General features: G+C 43.0%; 1 protein-coding gene and 1 pseudogene across 5 annotated transcripts in view; one reads left to right on the forward strand and one right to left on the reverse strand.

Annotated features, from left to right (window-relative positions):
• Nucleotides 1-24,579, reverse strand: part of Gdpd1 (glycerophosphodiester phosphodiesterase domain containing 1) — a 62,428-nt gene that overhangs the window by 20,676 nt on the left and 17,173 nt on the right. For 3 of the 5 annotated variants that reach the window (XR_010055185.1, XR_005489841.2, XM_039086048.2), the window contains exons 4-10: nucleotides 22,319-22,364; nucleotides 14,956-14,982; nucleotides 10,112-10,230; nucleotides 9,535-9,624; nucleotides 6,387-6,520; nucleotides 2,209-2,268; nucleotides 64-115 (exon numbers count right to left, since the gene is read on the reverse strand). Coding sequence is in view for 2 of the 5 variants with exons in the window: in XM_039086048.2 (XP_038941976.1) it covers nucleotides 64-115; nucleotides 2,209-2,268; nucleotides 6,387-6,520; nucleotides 9,535-9,624; nucleotides 10,112-10,230; nucleotides 14,956-14,982; nucleotides 22,319-22,364 (528 nt within the window). In the remaining 3 variants the exon portion in view is untranslated. The remainder of the gene's footprint in view (nucleotides 1-63; nucleotides 116-2,208; nucleotides 2,269-6,386; nucleotides 6,521-9,534; nucleotides 9,625-10,111; nucleotides 10,231-14,955; nucleotides 14,983-22,318; nucleotides 22,365-24,579) is intronic. The other 2 variants (XR_010055186.1, NM_001044238.2) reach the window with 1 other exon arrangement.
• Nucleotides 10,412-12,330, forward strand: Ifitm1-ps1 (interferon induced transmembrane protein 1, pseudogene 1; annotated as a pseudogene).

The raw sequence follows: 24,579 nt of genomic DNA on the forward strand, positions 1-24,579 counted from the left end.
TGCTGTGCCTGGGGTCACAGGGGGGAGCGCTGCTGTTAGAAACACATCAGCACCCACACTTACTTGAATGCCCCGGGCGGTGAGGTGGTCAAATAAAGCTTTCCGCATTAATAAGCTAGAGGGAAAGAAAACAGTACACTCAGGCACATCTTCATCCTTAGGACTGGAAGTACCCTTTAGTTTTCTCTGTCAGTTTATAGAGTTCAGTAAGTGTTTCATTTAATCCAGTGCTTCCCCAATACAAACAAATACCTCAAGCTATAAAAGCTATGATAGATTATTAATTTCCTTTCTTTTGACAGTCTCACTATGCAGCCCTAGCTGGCCTAAACTACCTATGTAGATCATGGCCTACCTGACCTCTGACCAGCAAGATCTAGTTTCTTCTCCGGGGGTTAAAGGTCACCACACCACAGGTGGATGAATTTTTTTTAACTTCTGCCTGTTCTCGGGCAGACACTGGACACTCACAGACCATTCTTCCTGTAGCATGCAGGAAGTTGAGGCATCCCACTTTGCCTGCAGGAGCCTGCATGAGAGAATGTGCTAGAATCCTGAGTCCCTGTTCCCAGCTTTCCAAGTTACACGAGGCAGGGATCTCAGGTTAAGTCCTGGGCCATCACATTTCCATTACTTATGTTTTTGAATGTCAATTAACTATAATATTCTATATCTATGAAAATCATTTTCGGGCTGGAGAGATGGCTCAGCGGTTAAGAGCACTGATTTATCTTCCAGAGGTCCTGGGTTCAATTCCCAGCAACCATGTGGTAGTTCACAACCATCTGTAATGGGGATTAGATGCCTTATACTGGTGTGTCTGAAATAGTTACAGTGTACTCATATAAATAAATCTTTATAAATAAATCTTAAAAAAAAAAAGAAAAATCATTTTCCAGTTTCAAGTAACTGTTAAATTTACTTTTAGATTACAAATCACTTAAGATGGAAACTAGTAATACTGGAAAACGACAGTTTTTTAAAAAGACCTTATTTTAAATTAAGTCTATACATGTGGTGTCTGTGTGTAGATGGCTATGTGAACACAGGAGTGCAGGTGTGTGAAGCTAGATAATAAAAGGCCGTGTTTTAGAGTATTACATAGTTAAGCATTTAAGCCTCCTTTGGAAAACAAAAATATGGAACACTTTGCTATTTTTAATCTAAAATGAAACCCAACATCTGTAGAAATTAAAGCACTTTCTTTAAAGTAAGCATCAGGACCTTGTATGGAGGGCTACATTTCAGTTGTTGTCAAGTTTTGGTACAGATTATTTCCAAGAAAGGTGCCAGTAGGCAACACCCGCTTTTACACACCCCGGATTGCCACACACACCTCTTCCCACCATGCTGAGCTGTGGTTTGTGGAGGGGGTGGTTACTTTTTGCAACCTTGCTAGTAAGTAACCCTGAGGAAGTCACTGAAGTAAGGGACAGACGCTTAGTTCTCTCATGAAGGTAGAAGGGAGCCAGGTTCCCATGAGGGCTCTGTGACTGGTGACTAGGCCAGCTCAGGCGGCTCACGGCTATCCACCTGCACAGTAGGCACGCAAGTCCCGGTTACAACTGAGGCATGGGCGGACTGTAGGGTGCAAAGGAGCTTGCTGCCAAGCCTCTCTAAGTTCTATCCCCTGGTGCCCTTGTGGAAGGAGAGAGACAACTCTGAGTTGTGTTGTTCTGATTTCTACATGACAAGCTAGTACAAGCTTCCCATTCCCCACTCTACACAAAACACATTTATTAAAATAGTTTTTAAAAGCCCAGGCACGGAGGGGCTGGAGAGATGGCTCGGTGGTTAAGAGTACTGGATGCTCTTCCACAGGACTTGGGTTCAATTCCCAGCACTCACGTGGCAGCTCACAATTGCCTATAACCACAGTTCCAGGGGATCTGGCACCCTCAGACATACATACATACACGCAGGCAAAACACCAATGCACATAAAATAAACAAGTGGGAGGGGGTCTGGGGGAGAGGAAGGAAACAAGACGGCCAGGAATTTGAGACTAACTTGCTAGTTTTACAGAGGATTCGAGGCTGATGCTCAGCACTCACCCGAGTTGCTGTAACTTCAATGCTCTTTTCTGCTTCTTCAGGCACAAAGCATGCATACGGCACACAAGCATACGTGCAGGCGTGCACAGTACACATACAATTTAAACTAAATCTTTATATATAATCTTAAAAATATGGTAATTAAAATACTTACGTGTCCGAAAGCCAGATGAGAAACTTATGACCTTTGGATATAATGTGCGGTTCTTTTAGCCTAAGAGAAGTCAAAGACTGAAGTATGAATTAGGAACACAAGAATGTATCAGTGTGGTAGAATAAGAGTCATTCAAACTGAAAACAGTGATTATACACAGGGTGGGAGGCAGAGGCAGGGGGATCTCTGTGAGTTCCAGGTCCTCATAGTGAGAACCTGACTAGAAAATAAATACAATTTTACAATTTTTTTTTCAGAGGAGAAAAATAATAGAAATTTGGTTCTGTCTCCAGTGACCTTAAGCTAACTTTTACTAAAACTAAAAGCTAAACAAAACTGAGGAAAGTCTCCCAGAGACATGGTGCCCTAGGCTTACCACATCTTATCCTCCGTTTTGGCATGCCCTTTTCCTTCTCTTCTGTCTAGTAAAAATTAGTATGGGGCAGATTGCCTAACATAACCGAAGTGTGGGGAGATGGCTCAGTGGTTAAGAGCACTGGCCAGTCTCACAACGACCTAGGGTTGGTTCCTGGAACCCGCACGGAAGCTCACAAAAATCTGTAATTCCAGTTCCAGGGAGCCTGATGGCCTCTTTTGGCTTACACAGGTATCAGGTACATATGTGGTGCCCAGACATATATACAAGTCGAACATCCATACATTAAGAAATAAAAATTAGGTTGGGAATTTAGCTCAGTGGTAGAGCGCTTGCCTAGCAAGCGCAAGGCCCTGGGTTTGGTCCCCAGCTCTGGAAAAAAAAAAAAAGAAATAAAAATTAAAAACAGGGGTTGGGGATTTAGCTCAGTGGTAGAGCGCTTGCCTAGCAAGCACAAGGCCCTGGGTTCGGTCCCCAGCTCCGAAAAAAAGAAAAAGAAAAAAAAAATTAAAAACAGCCGGTGGCAGTGACACATGCTTTTAATCCCAGCTAGCACTCAGGAGGCAGAGGCAGGTGGACTCTGAGTTTAAGGGTAGCCTGGTTTACAGAGTGATTTCCAGGCCAGCCAGGGCTACAGAAGAAACCTTGTCTCAAAAAACCCAGAAAACCAACCAAAACAAAACAGTTCTATGGATTAGAAGCAGTGTATCTGGCTTGGTGCACATCCCAGCACTAGGAAGAGATAAGAGAGATCTCTGTGATTTTGAGGTTAGCCTGGTCCATAGGTGGAGTTTCAGGCCAGTCAGGGCTAAATATTGAGGCCCTGTCCTAGAAAATATATTTAGGGCAAAAGTCGGATGTTTAATGTTTCTGCTGCTGTTTTTTATTTGATTTAGTTTTCTTTTTAAAGATTTTATTTATTATTATGTATAAGTACACTGTTACTGTCTTCAGACACACCAGAAGAAGGTATCAGATCTCATTACAGATGGTTGTGAACCACCATGTGGTTGCTGGGATTTGAACTCAGGACCTCTGGAAGAACAGTCGGTGCTCTTAACCACTGAGCCATCTCTCCAGCCCCCTTGATTTAGTTTTCTTTAGACAGGGTCTTGGCTCTCCTGACTGAGTTTCTAAAGTGCTGGGATTGTACCACCATACTGGAGGCACAGACACTTTTCTTTGTAATGATGGTCTTGCAGCTTTAATTTCTCTCATGCTTTGCACACCCCTACCTCTGAGTCTCACAATGTAGCAAACGCTGGTCTTGAACTTGCAACCTTAATCCTTTGAGTGCTAGGATCACAGCTGTGAAACACCACTCTGGCTACCACACATTTCCTTCCTGCTTCCATATTTGAAGCTCTGGACCCTGGACTTTTAAACTACCTTTCCTATTTAGAGAGGTCAACCTGGCATTTAGGATCCGCACTGAATGCCTTCTTCCAACCTATTTATTTATTCTTCATTTCCTGCTTCTTTTTTTTTTAATATTTTATTTATTTATTATCTATGAGTACATTGTAGCTGTCTTCAGACACACCAGAAGAGGGCATCAGAACTCATTACAGATGGTTGTGAGCCACCATGTGGTTGCTGGGATTTGAACTCAGGACCTCGGGAAGAGCAGTCGGTGCTCTTAACCACTGAGCCATCTCTCCAGGCCTCCTGCTTCTTTCCTAACTTCTCCTGCACACACTCTCCTTCCCTCTGTGTCCTTACACATTAGCTAAGCTGGCTGAGCTCCAGGGATCATCGATCTGTCTCTAGCAGCCCTTAGGTCACAGATGCTCACTGCTGCGTCTGGCCTTATAGTGGGCCTTATGACTCAGGCCCTCATGCTTGCACAACAGGCACTGTACCCTCAGAGCCATCTCTGCAGCCCTCAGAATCACCTCAGAGGAAAGGCACAGTGTGCCTCCTTTCCTTTGTTTTATTTCAATAACATCCACTTCCCTATAGAGTGCACTGAGCTACCTAGAGGACATGGCATTTCTACTCCAGACAAGAAAAAGCTAAGCACTTCCATATTAAATGGTTAGAATCTTTTTAGTACAACAAATGAAAACAGCTTCTCTGTAGACAAGTGTTTTCTGAGCAGGGTGGGGTGGCACATGCCTGAAATCCCAACACTCTAGAGGCTGGGTAATTAAGACTGCCATGTCTAAGAAATGTCCATGAGGACTTTTTTTTTTTTTTTTCCTTTTTTTTTTCGGAGCTGGGGACCGAACCCAGGGCCTTGCGCTCCCTAGGCAAGCGCTCTATCGCTGAGCTAAATCCCCAACCCCCCATGAGGACTTTTAACAAATATAATTGAGAATTGATAAAAAAGTTCATCACTAAGAAATTCAAATAGTGAAAATGTCCTTGAAGCAGGAGTTAAGCTAAAAATGGGCCACTGAAATGGCTCAGCGAGGTGCTTGCTGCCACATCTGATGACCTGAGTTTGGTCCCTAGGGCCCTTGTGGTAGAGAGAGAGAGAGAACTGATTGCTAATGGTTGCTTCTCACCTTCACAGCGGCACACTAGAGTACACGCATGTATACATACAATATATAAATGTAATGAACCTCGCTTGGGGATGATGGGATTTAGGAGTGGCTCGGACAGCACAGTGCCTATGCAAGCACAATGACCTGGGCCTGATCAGCACCCATGCTAATGAATGAACTGGGCCCGGTGATGTGCACTGTGTAACCCTACTGCTGGGAAGGTGGGGGTGGGCGGATGGGGGGCATTCTGGCCAATGAGCCTAGATTAATTAGCAAGCCCCAGGTCCTAGTAAGAGATCCTGTCTTAATAAGGTGGACAGTTCCTGAGAAGCAATGCCAGAGGTTAGCCTCTGACCTCGCCCTCACACACACACAGGCAAATATGATCTACTTTTATTAAGAAGCTTTTGATATCAGAATTCTTTTTTCTATGTTTGTGTGAGAGATTGAACTCAAGGCTTCATAGAGCTAATAAGAGCTCTACCACTAAAATATATTCTACGTCCCACAAACATCTATTCATTTCTTTAAAATACTGATAAAGTGTATTTGTTCTTTAAAGCACTCCTAAGTGTATCTATTTTGATCATATTAACCCCTCACAACCCTTTCTGATCCCTCTCCCACTCCCTTCCAATGAACTCCCTTTTCTTTTAAACTCAGTTTAAGCAGGGTTGCTTACATGAACGTGGGTATGGAGTTACTGACTAGAGCATGGGCAAGGCAGCAGAGGCTACACCACGTCAGAAAGCAGCCCTCCCCCTCAGAAGCTGTCAACTGCCTAAGCTCTTCAGCTAGGGGTGCGAAAGTCTTTTTTTTTTTTTTTTAAACACTGATTGTTGCTTTAGTCTGTTTTTCTGTAGCTATAATGAAGTATCTGAGGCTAGGTCCTTTTTTAAAAAAATGGTTCACTTAGGTCACAGTTGTAGATGCACAAAAGCACTGCTATCTGGCTTGTTCTTTGAAAGGTTTTGGCAGCAGGAAAGCAGTGGGCACTTGCAGGAGGAGGCATTGGGATTCGAGAGGAAGCAGAAGAAAACCATGGGCAGAAACTCCTTCCCACAGAAGGAGTTCATCCTCCTAAATCTCCCATTAGACACAGATGAGACCAACCCCAGGTTCAGGGGCAATAGGCCACACACAAACCCGGCCAGGGTCCAGGAGGAGTTCAGAGAACCCACAGCTTGTGTGTGAAAGGCCTCCATTTTATCCCTAGCACCCAGGAGTTGAGCCACAGCGACAGGGATGGTCACAGAGCAGTGACGTGAGCATTCTGTAATAGGTAACTGGTAAGAAGCATGAGGACTTACTTCAGTATGATGGAGGGCATTGGGATCTCAAAGAACTGCTCTCGAATGGGCACAAAGGGCAAGAGGCCAGTGAAGAAAAGGCCAAGGATGAGCAGAACACGCTGCAGGCTGAAGAGGATAGGGATATCTGAGTTCTAGAACACAAGCAAGATTGCGTGTTACCTTAAACGGCATCATCACTCATAAACCCCAGAGCGTACTTCCCAGGCTATCTGCTGACAAGTGTCCTATGAATTATGGTCACTAAAACAACTCAGAATTTTACAGCAAATCTACAACCCGTAAGTAATGATCTACTTTGGAGCTCCAGCACTGAAGCCCCGCTGGTGCTTTTGTCACAATATCAATAGCTAGAGACTAGGAAATCCACCAAAACAGTAAAAACGAGGACACACAGACTCCTGACTCCTGTTAAAAATGCCCAGCTCCTCATCTCTGAGAATCTAGAGCATATACATGAACACCAATACTGCCAGGACTAGTCATCCTGCAGCTCTGCAGTTGTGGGTCAAATGCACAAGATAAAGTGTGACAGTGCATGACTGACCTCCCAGCATGTGGAGGTCAAACGTATCTCAAGTTTAGGCCAGCCTGGGATACATGAGACACTGTTGTAGAATGAATGAATGAATCAATCAATCAATCAATGAGTCAATAGAATTTTGTAAGTTAGAATAAGAATCTCTATTTAGAAGTAACTATAGACTCAGAGAAAGTCACAAAAATAGTAGAGTGTGATGTGTTCCTGGCTTAGCTTTTCTAGAAGGTGATGAGACTGTACTGGCAGACCAAAGCCAGTTGACACGGGTAGATTACGACTAGATGATGGACTTTAGTCAGCTCACATCCTTGTTCCTTTGTGTTATCTTAACCTGTTTCCATTTACTTGTGTGCATGTGTTTTCATTCTGTGCAATCCACCTATGGATTCCTATAACCACCACAAACAAGATACCGATTCCTCTAGAACACTGTGCCATCCACCAGCTCTCCCTGTCCCCTGCAATTCATGTGTCTGGCATGGCAGCCACCAATCTGCAATTCATATCTACAGTTTGAGAATGTTATATAAATAATACCACACAGCACATAATCCTCTTTTAAAGAAGGGTTTTATTTGTGTGTGTGTGTGTGTGTGTGTGTGTGTGTGTGTTGTGTGTGTGTATGTGTGTCTGTTTGTCTCTGTGTCTGTTGGAGTGCTGTGCTCCTACCAGTGTTTGGAGGTCAATCCCATGCCTGTTATGTGGATAATGCCAGAAATCAAAGTCGGGCTTCAAGCTTGATTGGCAAGCACTTCACCAACTCAGCCAGCTCTCTGGCCTTTACGTGTAATATTTTAAATATTTATTTATTTATTTATTCATTCATTCATTCATTCATTTATTTATTTATTTATTTAATTTATGGATTCGGGTGTACCTGGCCAGAGGGTGATTTACAGCAGTCAGTCAGTTCTCTTTCTGGAGTCTAGGTCCTGGGAGACTGAACTGAAGTCATTAGACTTGACTGTAAGTGCTTTTACTGCTGAGTCCCTTGCTACCTCATCAGCATGTGACATTTTGAGTGCTTTGGGTGCATGTGTGTGTGTTTGAACCCATGGCTTTGAGCAATGCTAGGGAAGTGGTCTACAGTCCCACACCCCTTTTTACTTTCTGAGGCAGGGTCTTGCTAGGTTTCCCAGGCTGGCCTTGAAGTTTACTCTGTAGCCTAGGGTTATTCTGACCTTTGATCTTCCTGCCTCAGCCTCCAGAGTAGCTGGGATTACAGTCCTACACCTCAAGCCTGGTTTCTTACAGCAATTATTTGTTGGATTTGGTCTGTGTACACTAAACCTGAGTTGACCTCAAACTCAAGATATCTGCCTGCCTGCCTCTTGTGCACTGGAATTGAAGGCATACGTCGCCATTCCTAGCTTTTTGTGTAGGTCTATTGTGCTTGTGCCCATTGCTCTGCATGGCTGTGATGGGCGCACTCTGGAGAGGCACAGCCCCGGGGACTTCCTCCCAGGATTGCTCCTCGCTGCTGCTAAGCCTTTTCCTGCCACTGTTGCACAGCCTGGTGATTCCTGGGCATCACCCACCCTGGTGGGCAGATTCCCTGCAGATCAATATGAAGACAAACTGTCATGAATTAATGTTGTCTAGATAAATTAACGACTTTATAGAATTCCTTATTTTATTCAAATAATTTTAGGAAGAAAATTTAAGGAGATGGTTTTAGTTGTTTTGCCAGAAAGATGTAATACAGTTAGAATCAAGAATAGCGTGTGCCCCTCCTCAAAGAATAGTAAGTAAAGGCCTAATAATAAGGAATACAATGAGCTTCATAAATGCACTAAGAAGAGAAATAGGCTTGGGGCAGATTTGTGATCCAGGAAAAACATTCTTTCTAGGTCAGGTCCAAGGATGATGCCACAGGCATGCACTATGATAAAGTGAGGCCATGTGAAACTGTGGCTTTGAACTTATAATGAATGAGCTTATAGAATGAACACTGCTTTGAACTTACTATCAACATCCTTCTGTAACTCCCCTTTTGTGTAACATTTTATTTATGAGGTAATTTTATAAAGAACTTATCTAAGAAAGTATAAAAAGACAAAGAAGAAATAAAGTGTGGTTATTGGGGCTCTGCTCCATCCATTAAATGTATATAATATGTCTGTTTGTTTGTATATATGTACATGCATATGTATGTAAGCGTGTGTATGTGTATCTAAGTATGCTTGTGTACTTGTGAAATTGATGAAACAGGTGGTTGAACCCAACCAGTGTGTGTGTGTGTCCTGCTGTGCAGAGGGTCTTTTTCTCTGTTCATCTGCTGTGTCCCACCCCCACTCCCAATCAACACCTTCCTCAGCTGCTGGTTCTGTCTCAGAGCCTGAGATCCTCCTGTTGCTACTGCTGCACTTTAGATTTTTTTTTCCTGTCTTTTAATTTTTTAACTGGCAGAGAAAAAGAACCCAATCAAAACCCCTAGACTGTATCACAACTAATGGAAGCTGCTAGATGAGGTCTGTCATCTCTATAGGCAACTTCTGGCTGGTTCCTCCCATTCATACATGAGCTATGTCAGGAATAGATTCTGCGAACTGCTGTTATCACACAAATAAGGGCCAGCCCTCCCGGCTGGTCGAGTCCGAGGCTTACCTCTTTGTAACACTTGTCTACAATCTCAGAGCTGGCATTGCCCCACACTGTCAGGTGTTCGCGCTTGTACTGCTTCACCAGTTCTGAGACCTGCATGTGAAAATTCAAATTTTATCCATGTGCCTATATAAACCCGCCTACCTGTACTGCTTTACATTAAAAAGTGGGTTACAATCCATTATCTGCCGAAAGGTGGTATAAAATTGTGGAACAACTGGTAATCAAATTGAGATTGTTATGAAATACAAAATTATTTACATTTACCACTCTAAAATGAGTTTAATCGAATATGACTACTTAGTAATTTGACATAAACCAACCACAAATGAAACGACTTAAAACTGGTAGTCAATTACAGAAATGACTGGATGAATGGAGCCTAAGAGAGCTCCCTTTCACCCACAGGAAAGTTTCCTCTGTGACCTTTGTGGGGCATTAAACAATGCTGAGCGGGGCCTATCTCGTTTCCTTGATCACTATCAGTCAGCGCCATTAGACAATGCTGACCCACAGAATATCGCATTTCTGCGCACACTGTCAGCGTCACCCGCTCGGACCTCCTGAGGCAGAGCCGCACCTTCTGAATCAGCACGTTGTTGTTCACTTTGATGTCGATGTTAATGGGGGTCTCAGGAAAGGCCTCAAACACTTCCTTCAGCAAGGGAATCCGGGTATCTGTTCCTTCACACTTGCATGCTAAGAAAGCAAGACGTTTTTAATTGGTGACTTCTATTCTTAAAGCATAATTCTTACTTTTTCAGTGGTTGTAATTTATACTATATGCTCATTACAGGAAAATGACAAAATGAGGCAAGGATAAAGGGAAGAAAAAAGTGACGTGAAAGCATCATCTCAGAACTGTCATCACACGCGCTGGATGGCTTCCTTTCCCCCTGCGCATTATGTAACAGTTACAATACAGTGCACCTATTGTTTTTACCCTGATACTTTTATATCTATGAGATATTTTCATGTTATGCATTTGTAATTGTGATTTTATTTATTTATTTATTTATGACAAAGTTTCTTTGTGTAGCCCTGGCCATACTGGAACTCTGTAGACCAGGCTGGCCTGGAACTTTAAGATCTGCCTGTCTCTGCTTACTGCTGGGATTAAAGGTGTCAACTTGAAAACTTAAAAGTATTTGAGATAACTAGAAGCACATAAAGACTGTAAGAAATAATACACATATCTATGTCCAGATTTCTCAGTGGTAATACCTTACAAAAGTATATACATGTCATATCCCAAATACTGACATTGATATAACCCATTGATATTATTTCCTCACTGTTTTGTTTCTTGCCTTTTGTTTTTATGCTGCTTGGGACAAACCCAGGGTCCCAGACATTACAGGTGGACTCTTCCACTAAGTTGCATACACCCCATAGATGTTTTAAATTTCCTGTTTTTGGCTTTTGAGACAATATCTTTTTTTTTTTTTTTTTTTTTTTGGTTCTTTTTTTCGGAGCTGGGGACCAAACCCAGGGCCTTGCGCTTCCTAGGTAAGCGCTCTACCACTGAGCTAAATCCCCAGCCCCTTGAGACAATATCTTATGCAGCTCATCGTGGCCTTGAATTCACTCCTGAGGAGAGCTGGCCTTAAATGACTGATCCTCCTGCCTCCACTTCATCAGTGTTAGGATCTCTCTCTCTCTCTCACACACACACACACACACACACACACACACACACACACACACACACGACACCAATCGTTCTGCTATTGATCCGTGAGGAGTTCTGAAGGTTATTCATTGAGATAGGTCCTCATTCTATAGTCCTGACTGTTATGAACTCTGTTAGACCAAACTGGCCTCAAACTCGAGATCTGCTGCTTCTGTGCTCCCTACTGCTGTGGTTAGAGGTGTGTGCCACCATGGCCAGTTACTTATTTTAACCATTCATTAGTTGACAATATTTTGTTATGAGATTATCACTGAAGTTTCCAGAGACCTGAGAATAATTTCCAGGCAAAACAAGGACAATTTAATATTGTAGCAGAATTTTCTCAGAACAGTTCTACGGACGTGAATCTGGAGGGATGGCACCTAGGCTTTGAAGTAGCCTTTTGTCAGTGATTGTTATATGAGATTTTATGAGGTTATTCTTTTGAAAGATTCTCAGAGCCTTTGCATAACTTAGTCTTGGGACATGCCTCGCAAACCAGGAAATCTCCTTATGGGCTGAGAACTGCTTAGTTAATGGGTCTTTCAAGACAACCCCTGTTCTGAGAAGTTTGAGTATGTGGAAATTGACTTGCTAAAGGTGCCTTTTTGTGTAACAATAAAAAGAGCTTCTAGGCTCAAAAGCCAAGAGACCCTAAGAGCAGCAAGAGGTGGTTGTCCTGGGAGGACCCCACATCTCAGCTTCTGTGACAAACCACAATCAACATGCCTGTTGAGACCTCCACGCCTGACCTTGTGGTCTGGTCCCTGTTCAGTACACTCTTCATGAACTTCTGCTGCCTGGGTTTCACAGTGTATGCCTACTCTGTGAAGTCTAGGGACGGGAAGATGGTGGGTGATGTGACTGGGGCCCAGACCTACGCTTCCACCGCCAAGTGCCTGAACATCAGCTCCCTGATCCTCACCATCCTGATGGCCATCGTCATCGTCATTGTTTAGGCCACTAGAAAACAGCCATCTTGCAGCATCTCATGGTAGATAACAGATTCTGGGGCCTTCTGGTCTTGCTATGTGTTCCGATGTCTACAGCTGCCCCAAACCCGAGTCTCAGTCCTGTTTACCCCACACATATGCAAATGTTACACTCCCATGGCTGTTCATAGTAGATTCTCAGAGAAAGGGGTATGTGGACCCTACAGGCTGGAGGTAACTATGCTCAGGGTGAGAGAGACTCCAGGATTTGACAGGGTCGTGGGAACTCCCCATCTCAGGAGCTGTAATACGTACAAAGAAAAAGACTCCTGGAATAAAGAATTAATTAAGGAAAACGATCTCCTCAGTAGGGAAGAGGGAAGGAAAAGAAATCTTCCCGGTGGAAATAAGGAAAGTGTTTAATCAAGGAAAAAGGTTTTTCCTGGTAGAAAAAAGAAAAGTGTTTAAGGCCTGCAAACAAACAGAAAGGCTCAAGAAACTAAAAAATAAAGGGAGAAAAAAAGCCTCCTTCCAAAAGATAAAAAAAGAACTGACTGCAGCCTGGGCTCAGTGGTCAGCTCTCAGCCAAGGGCTCGCCCACCAGTGCCAGCCAGCGCCAGCCAGCAACACCTGAATTCCAAAGAATGAGGGCAGGGCTGCAATGCTGCAGCATGAGATAACACAGCTCCCCAGAACCTAGAATTCGCTTGTTATGTTTGCTTGATTGTCGTTTAAATGTTTTATGTTTTCCCCTCATAATGGGAATAACTCAGTACAAAGGTCCCTACATAGAAAAGGGATTTCCCTACTAGCAGCAGTAACTCATTATCAATGGTCCCTTCATGGGAGAAAAAACTTAGGGCGAGCTAAACTTCTAATACAAAACCAATCACAGGTAAGGCAGAAAGCACTAAACTAACGCTGTGTGAATCTCCTGAGATTTAGTCATCCACTCTATGGAGGATTTCTCTTTTGTTTGTCTAATTAGTGCTTAAGTGAATTTAACTCATAATTCTGAACAAAGCCATCGAGCACACTCTTATCTGTCACTACTGGGGGTTTGGCTCTGCTCTTGAAATTGCTTTCTGAAAAACTCTCAGTTAAATTCTATAAAATTATAACACCTGAAACAGAAGTCATTAGTTTATTAAAATAAATAATGTGGGGGTTGGGGATTTAGCTCAAGCGCAAGGCCCTGGGTTCGGTCCCTAGCTCCGAAAAAAAGAAAAGGAAAAAAAAAATGTGGCTACTAAGGAGATGGCTTATAGAAATAATCTCTTATTGATAAAGCCTAAACAAGTGTTAACTGAGTCTTCGGCCTTTGAGAATGCCAATACAGAAATGCAGCCCTTGCAAGCTCAGCAAGATCCATGGAGAAACGGCTGGTTATAAAGTAGGAAACATCTAGAGTAGTTCAAGGCCCATACATTTCCTCCCAGAACCCAGAATTGTATGCCGTTCTAATGGTTTTATTAGTCTTTAATGAGTCTCTTAGTATAGTTACTGATTCTCAATATACAGAAGGGATTGCATTGCATATTAAAATGTTTATGCTGGACTTATTCCTGCATATTAAATTGCATATGCTGGACTTAATCCTGATAATTCAGAATTAACCTTGCTGTTCATGCAACTGCATCAAACAACTGTTAAAGATCTAACTGCACTCTTAGATGCTTTTTAAACATGGCTGTTAAGGTGATGTTTGTATAGGAGACCAAAGGTTATGGCTACCATGACAGCTCTGTCCCCTGCTGTGCTGTCTATGGTGACCAATCACACGTGTCAATTATCATAGGAGTGGACTGGGGAGATATGAGTGTCCTTGTGACGGTTAATGAATCTTCTCGGTTACCTGATCCTTATCACCACCAAGGACCTGCTAAGCCTAAAGAGGAGGATAAGGAAATTATAAATTATACTGTGGGAGTAAGTAAATTTCCAAGGGTAGTTATCTACAGTCACTACTACTCAAGATTTTCATTTTTTTTTCCTTTTCTTTTTTTTTTTTTTTTTTTTTTTTTTTTTTCGGAGCTGGGGACCGAACCCAGGGCCTTGCGCTTGCTAGGAAAGCGCTCTACCACTGAGCTAAATCCCCAACCCCGAGTTTCATTTTTTAAAATATGCTCCATGCATATGGTTTTCAGGGACAGACTAATGCTACTTTGTGAGCTGTGGGTTACCAGCAAGAAATTTGACTGCATACACTGGCAACTATGTCCAGTGCTTGTTACTATCTCCCATGGAGAAGCCATTGATTGATGACTCCTCATGGCTTCGCTCAATTCTCAGAATTGAGATGGCAGTATCGTTCGCACAGAAATTAGTTCTACTCTTAATGTTAATTCAATGGCATAGAATTGGGATATCAAGTCCTCTATTAAAATTTAGCAATTCGTGGTTGGGGATTTAGCTCAGTGGTAAGGCCCTGGGTTCGGTCCCCAGCTCCAAAAAAAAAAAAAAAAAAAAAAAAAAAAAAAAAAAAAATTTAGCAATTCACTTCAAACCAATTTGTAGAAATCAGCAAGTGCTTCTTCAAGCATGGAAAGGAAGGTTAAACATTAATGATGCTAAGTATACTTTATCTTTTAGATTAAATCAGAGTCAACCCTTTGTAGCATGTATACCATTACCTTATCTGTTACGGAAAGGGCCATACAATGGCACCCTAATAAGTACAGTATCACTTGTGAACATTGTACTCTATGCCTGTGTTAACTCTAGTATTCCTTAAACATCACTTCTGAAAGTTGATACATTCTCAGAGCAATGCCAGGAGTTTGGATGCCAACAGGCTGTTGAGGCCATGACAAGACTCACCAGTGATGGTTCTAGTGCCGGAGCTCCCTGAAAGTTTTAAGAAGAACTCGTTAGATGGCTGCACTGATTATTGTAGTTATGGGAATTACTGTATTAACTGCCACTGCTGCTACGGCCGGACTGGCACCTCATGAAGAAATTCAAACTGCTGATTTTATTAGAGACCGGCATAAGCATTCTACAGAACTCTGGACTCAACAGAATAAAACAGATAGTGAGACAGTTAATGTAATGGCTGATTTGAGACAAGCTGGGAGGGATACTAATGGGAGATTCAGTTAGAGATAGTGAGGGAATAAAATTTAAGTGTGATTGGAATGTTATATCTTACTGTATTACAACTTATAAAGGTTAATCATAACCAATAGATCATCTTATTCATTCGCAAGTGATTTATGATTTACAGCAAGAAATGAAGAAAACTTTCTTAAAAAGGCTACCTGATGTGACAGGAAAGGATACTGCAGAAACCCTTGCAGATAATTTAGCCCCATTTGATCATAGGTATTATTTTAGTAGATTTCTTGTTCTATCGAAATTTTGTGAGTGGAGTATTGAAGGGTGCTTGCTGCCAAGCCTGACGATGATTTCCCAGGACACGCATAATGGAAGCAAAGGATCGAGGCTCACATTATCTCCATACACTGACATGACCACGTACCCCTGGTCTCCACAATAAATAAATGCTACAAGGAAAAACTTTAAAGTCCTTGAGAACGAAGCTAATAGATACAACACAGATCTAAGACATCAAATAGAAAGAAACCAATTCCTGAATGAACAGCTAAAATCAGCCATGATGAAGGTATTTATCATTCTTTAATGTGGAAAACTTAGGCTAAGAATGAAGACCTACCGGTAGTGTTTGCCCAGCATTAGGCTGTGGGTTAGAACCCAGAACTGTCTAACCTGGTCATGGTGGTGTACATCTGTGACCCCAGCACTTGGAGATTGGGGGGGGGGGGCATGTGGATCAAGAAATTTAAAGTCATCCTTGGCTACAGAGCAAATTCAAGGCTAGCCTGGGCTACATGAGACCTTGTCTTTGAAAGAAAGGAAAAAGGAAACCTTGTCTGTTTTTGAGACAGTTTCTCTATGTAGCCTTGACTGGCCTGAAACTTACTGCATGGACCAAGCTGGTCTTAAATTCTGAGGCCCACCAGCCTCTGCCTCCTGAGTGCTGGAATTACAGCTGTGCACCACCACTGTCCAGCTCTGCATATTAAAAATAAGTAAAAGGGGGTTGGGGATTTAGCTCAGTGGTAGAGCGCTTGCCTAGCAAGCGGCAAGGCCCTGGGTTCGGTCCTCAGCTCCAAAAATAAATAAATAAATAAATAAATAAATAAATAAATAAATAAATAAAAGGAAAGAGAGGGACAAAAGGTTTCCCTTATTCAATGTTGCTCTGACACTGCCTGTCACCTGTGCATTTCCCGTGCACCCTCTGGGGTAGGTGTGTGATAGGTCAGGGCTTCAAGCTGAACACTTAGCCCACACTTGCCAGTCTCGTTCTCTGAGACTTTCCCCTTGATGGTCGTAGAGAGCCTAGCTTTTCCCCGTGGAGACACTGCACAGGCAGGAATAATCAAAGTCCTGGCATGATGCCACATGTTTGCAATCCTAGCCTCAGGCAGGAGGACTGAGTGACTTCACAGGCAGCCTATGCCACAGCTGGCCTGAAGGCATATCAATGCCATCTTAAGAAATGTAGAAGTCAAAACACACAGAGAAGTAAACAGAGGGATGGAACGAGGTCATTTGTCTCTCTGGATTCGACAACACTCAATGTCAAATTCACTGATATTCTCTCTAGTAAATCTATTTTTAATTTTAAAATCTGGTTATGTGCCTATGTGTAGTGTTGGTTCTCATGAAGCTGTATTGTCCCTCACGGGTGCTGGGAACTGAAACTTGGTTCTCTGGAGGCATAGTATGGACTTCTAACTGCTGGGGTATCTCTCCATTCCCTATATTTTGTTTTTGTGCTTTAAGAGAATTTAAACTGATCTTTGTTACTAACAACTTAAAAACTGTTTTAGTGCTGTTCAAAGCAGTAGCTGCTGGCTGCAAGGGGATGCTTACATTTAAATAAGTGTCACATCAGCCATTTGCTGTGGTGCACGCCTGCGGCCTTAATCCTTGGAAAGTGGGTAGGATTGGTCAGCCTGGGCTGCATAAGATCCTGACGGAGGATGCAGCAGAGGCAGGTCAGAGCAGCTGGGACCCAGTCAGCATGACTGACAGAACATCAGTAGCACAAGCGCGGGGGTGGGGGGGTGGGGGTGGGGGGCTGGAGCTCTGTGTCCAACTCTCTCAGCGGCCTGCCCTTTGCCAGTCAACACTGCGCCTGAATAGTGCTCTAAGGTCCCAGCACTGACACAGCATTCCCTTCACCCTGCATGGGTCCCTTTGTGCTTCTTCTCTAAGTGGCCTCTTGGCGTTTACTTTCTTTCCCAATTATTTTTTTTGTTCCTGTGGGACACACTCTCAAAGTAGCTTTGTAATCACATATATCTATCTGTATGTATGTATGTATGTATGTATGTATGTATGTATGTATGTGTACTACATGCAGGTCTGGGGCTCCCAGAGGTCAGAGGATATCTGATCTGAAACCTGAGTGGTTGCCAGCCACTGTGTAGGCGCTGTGACCTGAATGCCAGTCTTCTGCAAGAGCACCAAGCACTTAAAACAACTGAGCAATCTCTTCATCCCCCTCACTAATTTTTTTGACTCAGTTTCTCAGTTGTGCTAGGCCTAGCCCAACCTTAACAACACATGTGGCTATTGGCTGTCTCTCATATTACAACACAGAAATACAGACTGTTCCAATCATGGCAGAAGGTTCTACTTGCACAGTGATGTAAGTATGGAAAAACGACCATTCAAATGAATTGTCATGAGGCAATAGATACCCATATCCAAGAGATACACAAGGGACAAGGGAAGGTCAGACGGACAAAGCTCATGCTAGACAAACAAATGATACATACAGCCGTGCCTCACACACGTCCCAGCACTCGGGGCTGAGGAAGCAGGAGCTCAGTGAGGTCGACCTGGGTTGTCCAGAGAGAACAAGGATCGGGGTGCCAGCAAGACGGCTCAGCAGGGTCTAAACCCTTGGCTGGTTGGAAGCTGCTATGTGGACCAGGCTGGGGAGCTACCTCCCCTCGCCTGGCCAAAACTTTCCATAGTCTAAAACCAATTATGAGCTAAATGCAACATAGATAAAAGTTTCCTTTTCATTTTTGTTTTTATTCTTGAGCTTGGTGGCCCAATTCTTTAATCCCAGCACCCAAGAGACAGAGGCAACTGGTTCTTGGAGAATTTGAAGCCACCCTGGTCTACAGAGTTAAGACCTTGTCCCAAAAAAAACAAACAAAACATACAAACAAATACTTAAAAAACAAACAAACAAACAAACAAACAAACTTCTCTACAGTTATCTGAGATCTGAGTGCCTGCCACTATTTTTCAACAGCAGTCAGGCAACTGCTCAGCAGGAGGAGAGGCCGTCAGAGCACTGGCCAGGTAGGGTGGAAACAGTGTCAAGTTCTAGCTCCGGCATTTACTTGTTATATGACCTTGATCAAGTTAATCTCTGCGACTTCAGTTTCCTTCTCGGTAAGGGAAGACCGGGCTAGCTGGCTTCAGAGACCTCTCTACATTCCTAAGTTTAAGACTTTATGAGAAGACATAAAACCAGGAAGAAAGACAGGCTTTTTTCCTTTTTTTCAAACAGGGCCTCATGTATCTCAGGCTGGCATTTGTAGTCTTCCTGCCCTCCCCCACCCAACACCATGCTGGGATTATAAAGGCCCGTACCTCATGTTTGCAAGCAAGTACCCTACAGGCTGACTGAAATTCCTAGGCCCAAAGGTTTTTTTTCTTTAACATTGGTGGAGTCTAGCTAAGTATTGTGGTCCACACCTTTAATCCCAACACTCTGGAGGCAGAAGCTTGTGGGATTCTGTGAACTTGAGATCAACCTGGTCTATACAGTGAGTTCAAGGCCAGATGATGATGATGATGATGATGATGATGATGATGATGATGATGATGGTGGTGGTGGTGGTGATGATGAGAATAATAATAAACCTGTGGAGTTTGACAGTGCTCTATCGAGGAAAATAAAAGTAAAAACATTCAATCATTATCTTCAGCACTTGGGTGTCACATGCCTTTAGTCTCAGCACTCAGGAGGGACAGTCAAGTAGATCCCTGTGAGTCTGAGACCAGTCTACACTACAGAGTGAGTTCCGGGATAGCCAGGGCTGTTACACAGAGAAACCCTGCCCACCGTGTTGCAGATGCAGCTAGAAACTTCACATCTTGACCTTCATTAAGTCCAATCTCGTATTGACAGAGGCTCAGAAAGTTTAATATAAAGTAAAAGAATGAAAAAGGCATTTCCTCAAACCAGTGTATATTAAGGATACTTAAGTGAAGACAAATCAAAACTTACAAATGGTGACTTTTCATTTTTATTCTATTATTTTTTATTTTTTATGAGTACATGTAGCTGTCTTCAGACACACCAGAAGAGGGCATCAGATCCCATTACAGATGGTTGTGAGCCACCATGTGGTTGCTGGGAATTGAACTCAGGACCTCTGGAAGAGCAGTCAGTGCTCTTAACCGCTGAGCCATCTCTCCAGCCCCTATTCTATTATTTTTATTCTACTTTAGTTTGTCTGTATGTCTGTGTGTCTGTGTGCACGTGTGTGATTGCTGAAGGAGGCCAGAAGAGGCATCAAGGTCCCTGAAGCCAGAGGTGAACTGGGAGCCAACAACATGAGCACTGGAAACCAAACTAAGTCCCCTGGGAGGAGCAGCAGGCGGGCTTGGGCACTGAGCTCTCTCTCCAGGCCTTTATTTTGATTTTTTGAGACGAGGTCTCACTGTGGTCCTAGCTGGCCTGGTACTCAAAGACATCTGCCAGCCTCAGCCTCACAAGTGCTAGGATTAAAGGTATCAATCACCATACCTAGGAACTTTCGGGGTTTTTTCCCCTGACTTTTCTTTACCTTTCTTTTCTTCTCTGAGCCCACCCTGCCTTTGCTGTTTAATCTAAAGAATATTTTAAAACTTATTTTATGCATACGTGTGTAAACTTTGTGTATGCCTGAGTGTGCACTACATTTGTGCAGGAGCCTTTGGAGGTTGGGGGGGCGGCGCATCACAGCCTCTGGAATTGAGGTTGTAAGCAGTCATGTGGGTGCTGAAAGCTGAATCCAGGTTCTCTGTGAGAGCAGCGAGAGCTCTCAGCTGCTGAGCCATGTCTGCAGCCCCAGCTTTTGTGAATTTCTGTGAATCACTTTGTATTCTGATCTGGCCATGTACTTGTGGTGATTCTCCTGCCTCGGTCTCCAGTGCTGGGATTACAGTATGAACCATCACACCTGGCCTTCAACTCTAACGCAACAGGTGATTGACCACTGAGCTCTGTGTCCAGCACTATACTGGGTAATTCAAACTCTATCTCTCGTGGTACTCATAGTATTTTATTAAGGAATAAATCGCTTGAGGCCTGTGCATAGCTCAGGAGCTGCCAAGCCTGACAACCTTAGCTCAATACATTGTCAAAGGGAGAATCACCTCTCACAAGTTATCCTCTGATCTCCAAAATGCAAACCATGACAAACTACACACATACATACATACAAACACACGCACGCATGCATGCATGCACACAAATTAAATTAAATAAAAACTGACAGGGTGACTGACAGCCTACATGTGGCAGAAATATCTTCACATTATATGAATACACTGTAGCTGTCTTCAGACACACCAGAAGAGGGATGGTTGTGAGCCACCATGTGGTTGCTGGGAATTGAACTCAGGACTTCTGGAAGAGCAGTCAGTGCTCTTAACCACTGAGCCATCTCTCCAGCCCACTGACAGGGCTTCTTTTTTCTTTTTTCTTTTTTTTTTCCAGACCTGGGGACGGAACCCAGGACCTTGCGCTTGCTAGGCAAGCGCTCTACCACTGAGCTAAATCCCCAATCCCACTGACAGGGCTTCTTAATGTTCACAGTATAAGCTACTCAGAAGCTGGGCCTGGTGGAGCACAGAGGAAACGAAGCCAAGGTTTGAGGCCCCTTGACTACATGGTGAATCCCAGATCAGTCTGGGCTGCAGAGCAGGACTGTATCTGTGGGCTGGTGAGGTGGCTCTATGGGTAAAGGCAATCAATTATCACCAAGCCTGATGACCTGAGTTTGAACCCCAGAACGTACAAGGTGCGAGGAGAGCACTGAACCACTTCAACTGTCCTCTCAGGTCCACAAGCTCACCACGGTGCACAAGCGTGTGCACAAATGGCACAGGTGCACAGACACACATACACAGATACAAACAAGCAAATGCTGGATTAGCTAAGCCCTCTCCAAGAGGCCTTTTCTATTTATTTATTTCTCCTTTATTATATTTATAATGGACAACTACTGTAAGTAGTGGCAATGCTACCAAACTTCATTTAGGAGTACAAAAAAAAAAAAAAAAACCCCAAAAAACCAACCAACCAACAAACAAACAAAAAAACCCAAAAAGCAAAAACCAGAAAAAGAAAAGGGAGAAGTAGGGCTGGAGAGATGGCTCAGTGGTTAAGAGCACTGACTGCTCTTCCAGAGGTCCTGAGTTCAAATCCCAGCAACCACATGGTGGCTCACAACCATCTATAATGGGATCTGATGCCCTCTTCTGGTGTGTCTGAATACAAGAGACACTGTGCTCGCATACATAAATAAATAAATATTAAAAAAAAAAAAAGAAAGAAAAGGGAGAAGTACAAAGCAATCAGGCATGGTGGCTTGTTTCTACAACCCTCAGCACTTTGACGGCTGAGGCAGGAGGACTGCTGTGAGTTGGAGGCCAGCCTGAAAGACAGTGAATCCAAGGCCAGCTGAGAGACAGACTGATTCTCTCAAGACAGGCACCCTGCTCCCCACCCCACCCCCAACAAAGTAAAAAGTATCTCCAGGAAACTAAATTCATATAATTATTACGATATACAGGCTTCATTAGTTGTCCAGTGAATTTAAGCACAGTGATACAGTTATATATCTTTGGGCCAATCAGTCTCAGAATCAGAGAGTCATCAATCAAGGCTTTAGATTGTAAGTCAGAGGTTAGGTCACAGAATAATACTATTAGCCAAAAACTACTGTGATTCTCAGCATATGGGAATATACTTTCTTTTTTTTTTTTTCTTTTTTTTTTCCTTTCTTTTTTTTTTTCCTTTTTTTCGGAGCTGGGGACCGAACCCAGGGCCTAGCAAGCGCTCTACCACTGAGCTAAATCTCCAACCCCGGGAATATACTTTCATGTCAGTGTTTAAACCATAAAAAAGAAATGTTACCTCTCTGAAATGGGACATCCAGTTTGCAAAGGTAAGGTGGGAGCTCCTTTAAAAGATATGATAGAAAAATGGTTAGCTCTCAAAAACAAAAAGTGCTTCAGTGTCTCAAATCATAACAAAGATTTTCTTTTAAAAAGAGGAAGACACAGCATACATTTAAACATAACATCCTTTAGCACTTCCAGAGGCAAATTCATGATATAATTATTTATACAAAGGTACAAATCTGTACTACTTAAATTTAAATATATTTTAACATTTTGCCTCCTCAGTTACTTATATAAAATATTTGTTATTATTTTTAATTATATGTAGGGGTGTGTGTGTGTGTGTGTGTGTGTGTGTGTCTGTGTGTCTGTGTGTACATATGTGTGAGTAGAAATGGTTTTGAAGGTAAGAGATGTTGGATATCCTAGTACTGGATAATGTCGGGGCTGGGAACTGAACTCAGACCCTCTGTGAGAGCAGTATATGCTCTTAACCGCTGAGCCATCTCTCTGCCCCCTGCCCCCATCATCCTCATCATGTTTTTTTTTTTTTTTTTTTTAATTATGTTTTTGAAGACAGCATTTCTCTGTGTAGCCTTGGCTGTCCTGGAACTTGCTCTGTAGATCAGGTTGGCCTCAGACTGCCTGCCCCTGCCTTCTGAGTGCACCACCAGGCTAAATAGAGGCACAGCTTTTGAATGTTGTAATTATAGGCATTTGTCATCATACCCATTAGAGTAAAGTATTTGAAACGTAATACACATAATTTCTATCTCATAGAAAACCAACAGAGTATATAGCAACAGACTGTAGCATGTTCCAGGCAGTTTTCTTCACGTGGCAAAATTAGTTGCTGTGTCTTTCTTACACTTATCAGGATTACTGCTGTGAACATATATGATTTATGAGTTACATAGCTTGGGGTTGGGGATTTAGCTCAGCGGTAGAGTGCTTGCCTAGCGAGCGCAAGGCCCTGGGTTCGGTCCCCAGCTCCGAAAAAAAAAAAAAAAAGAGAGAAAAAAGAAAGGGCCAAGACCCCTGTCCAAGGCAGAAGGAAGGTGGTCATGTTACCCTAACGGAAAAAAAAAATGAGTTACATAGCTTAAAATTACATTCATTTAGCATGTGTGTGAGAGCACAAATGTAACACAGTGCACTCAGAAGACACAATGCAGGAGTCGGTTCTCTCCTTCTGCCATTAGATCCCAGGATGAGACTCAAGATTGTCAGGCTCGGCCTCAAATGCCTCTGAGCCCACATTTTTTTTTCTTTAAATTTTTCTCATATCAATAGATTTTTTAAAGTGGGGGGAGGGGCGCAGCTCCTGGAGGTCAAAAGAGAACCTCTGGGAATCAGCTTTTTCCTTCTACCTTGTGTGAAGTAGGATCTTGCTTGGTGTCTCTGTTGCCCCAAGTGCTTCAGGATGGCTGTTTCTTTTCCTGTCTCCACACCCTATCTTGTGGTAGGAGTGCTGGGATCACAAATGCACGGTACTTCATCCATTCTTTATCTTTCCTTTCATTTATTTATTTTATTTTATTATAAGCCCTGATGTTTTACCTGAATATATGTCTGTGTGAGTGTGCTGGATCCCTTGGAACTAGAGTTACGGACAGTTGTGAGCTACCATGTAGGTGACAGGATGTAGGTGATAGGAATTGAACTCAGGACCTCTGGAAGAGCAGTCAGTGCTCTTAACTGCTGAGCCACTTCTCCAGTCCCTCAACTGGCTTCTCAAATTGGGCTCTGAGATCAAACCCAGGGTGTCAGCTTTCCTCACAATCACTTTTAAGTGCTAAGCCATCTCGATAGTCCTTCATCAGGTTCTAAATGATGATTTCCTACACTGCAAGGCCAAACTAATTCCTATATTAAGCATGACTCAAACAGACAATTGAATTGTAATGTCGTTTCATATTTGATGATGGTTAATTTTATCAAAACATTTATAGCAGTAATTTGGGGGCTAGGGATGTAGCACTTGCCTAGTATCCGTGAGGTCCTGGGATCTATCTTAGCCCCCGAGTAAATTGTCTGTGCCTACAATGCCAGCATTTGGGAAAGTGAAAGCAAAATTATCAGAAGTCCAAGGTTATCCTAAGTTACACAGGGAGTTCATGGCCAGCCTGGGCTACATCAGACTATCTAAGAAAACAAGATGAAGGTCCCCAAAGATGGTTTGAACTGTACAAACCCCTCACTGGATACAATGCACATCAGCATCTCTTCCTTTTACATTTATTTGAGACACTGTCATTCGTTAGGAACTTGGTT

Source organism: Rattus norvegicus, chromosome 10 (assembly GCF_036323735.1).
Source record: "Rattus norvegicus strain BN/NHsdMcwi chromosome 10, GRCr8, whole genome shotgun sequence".
Classification (NCBI taxonomy): Eukaryota; Metazoa; Chordata; class Mammalia; order Rodentia; family Muridae; genus Rattus; species Rattus norvegicus.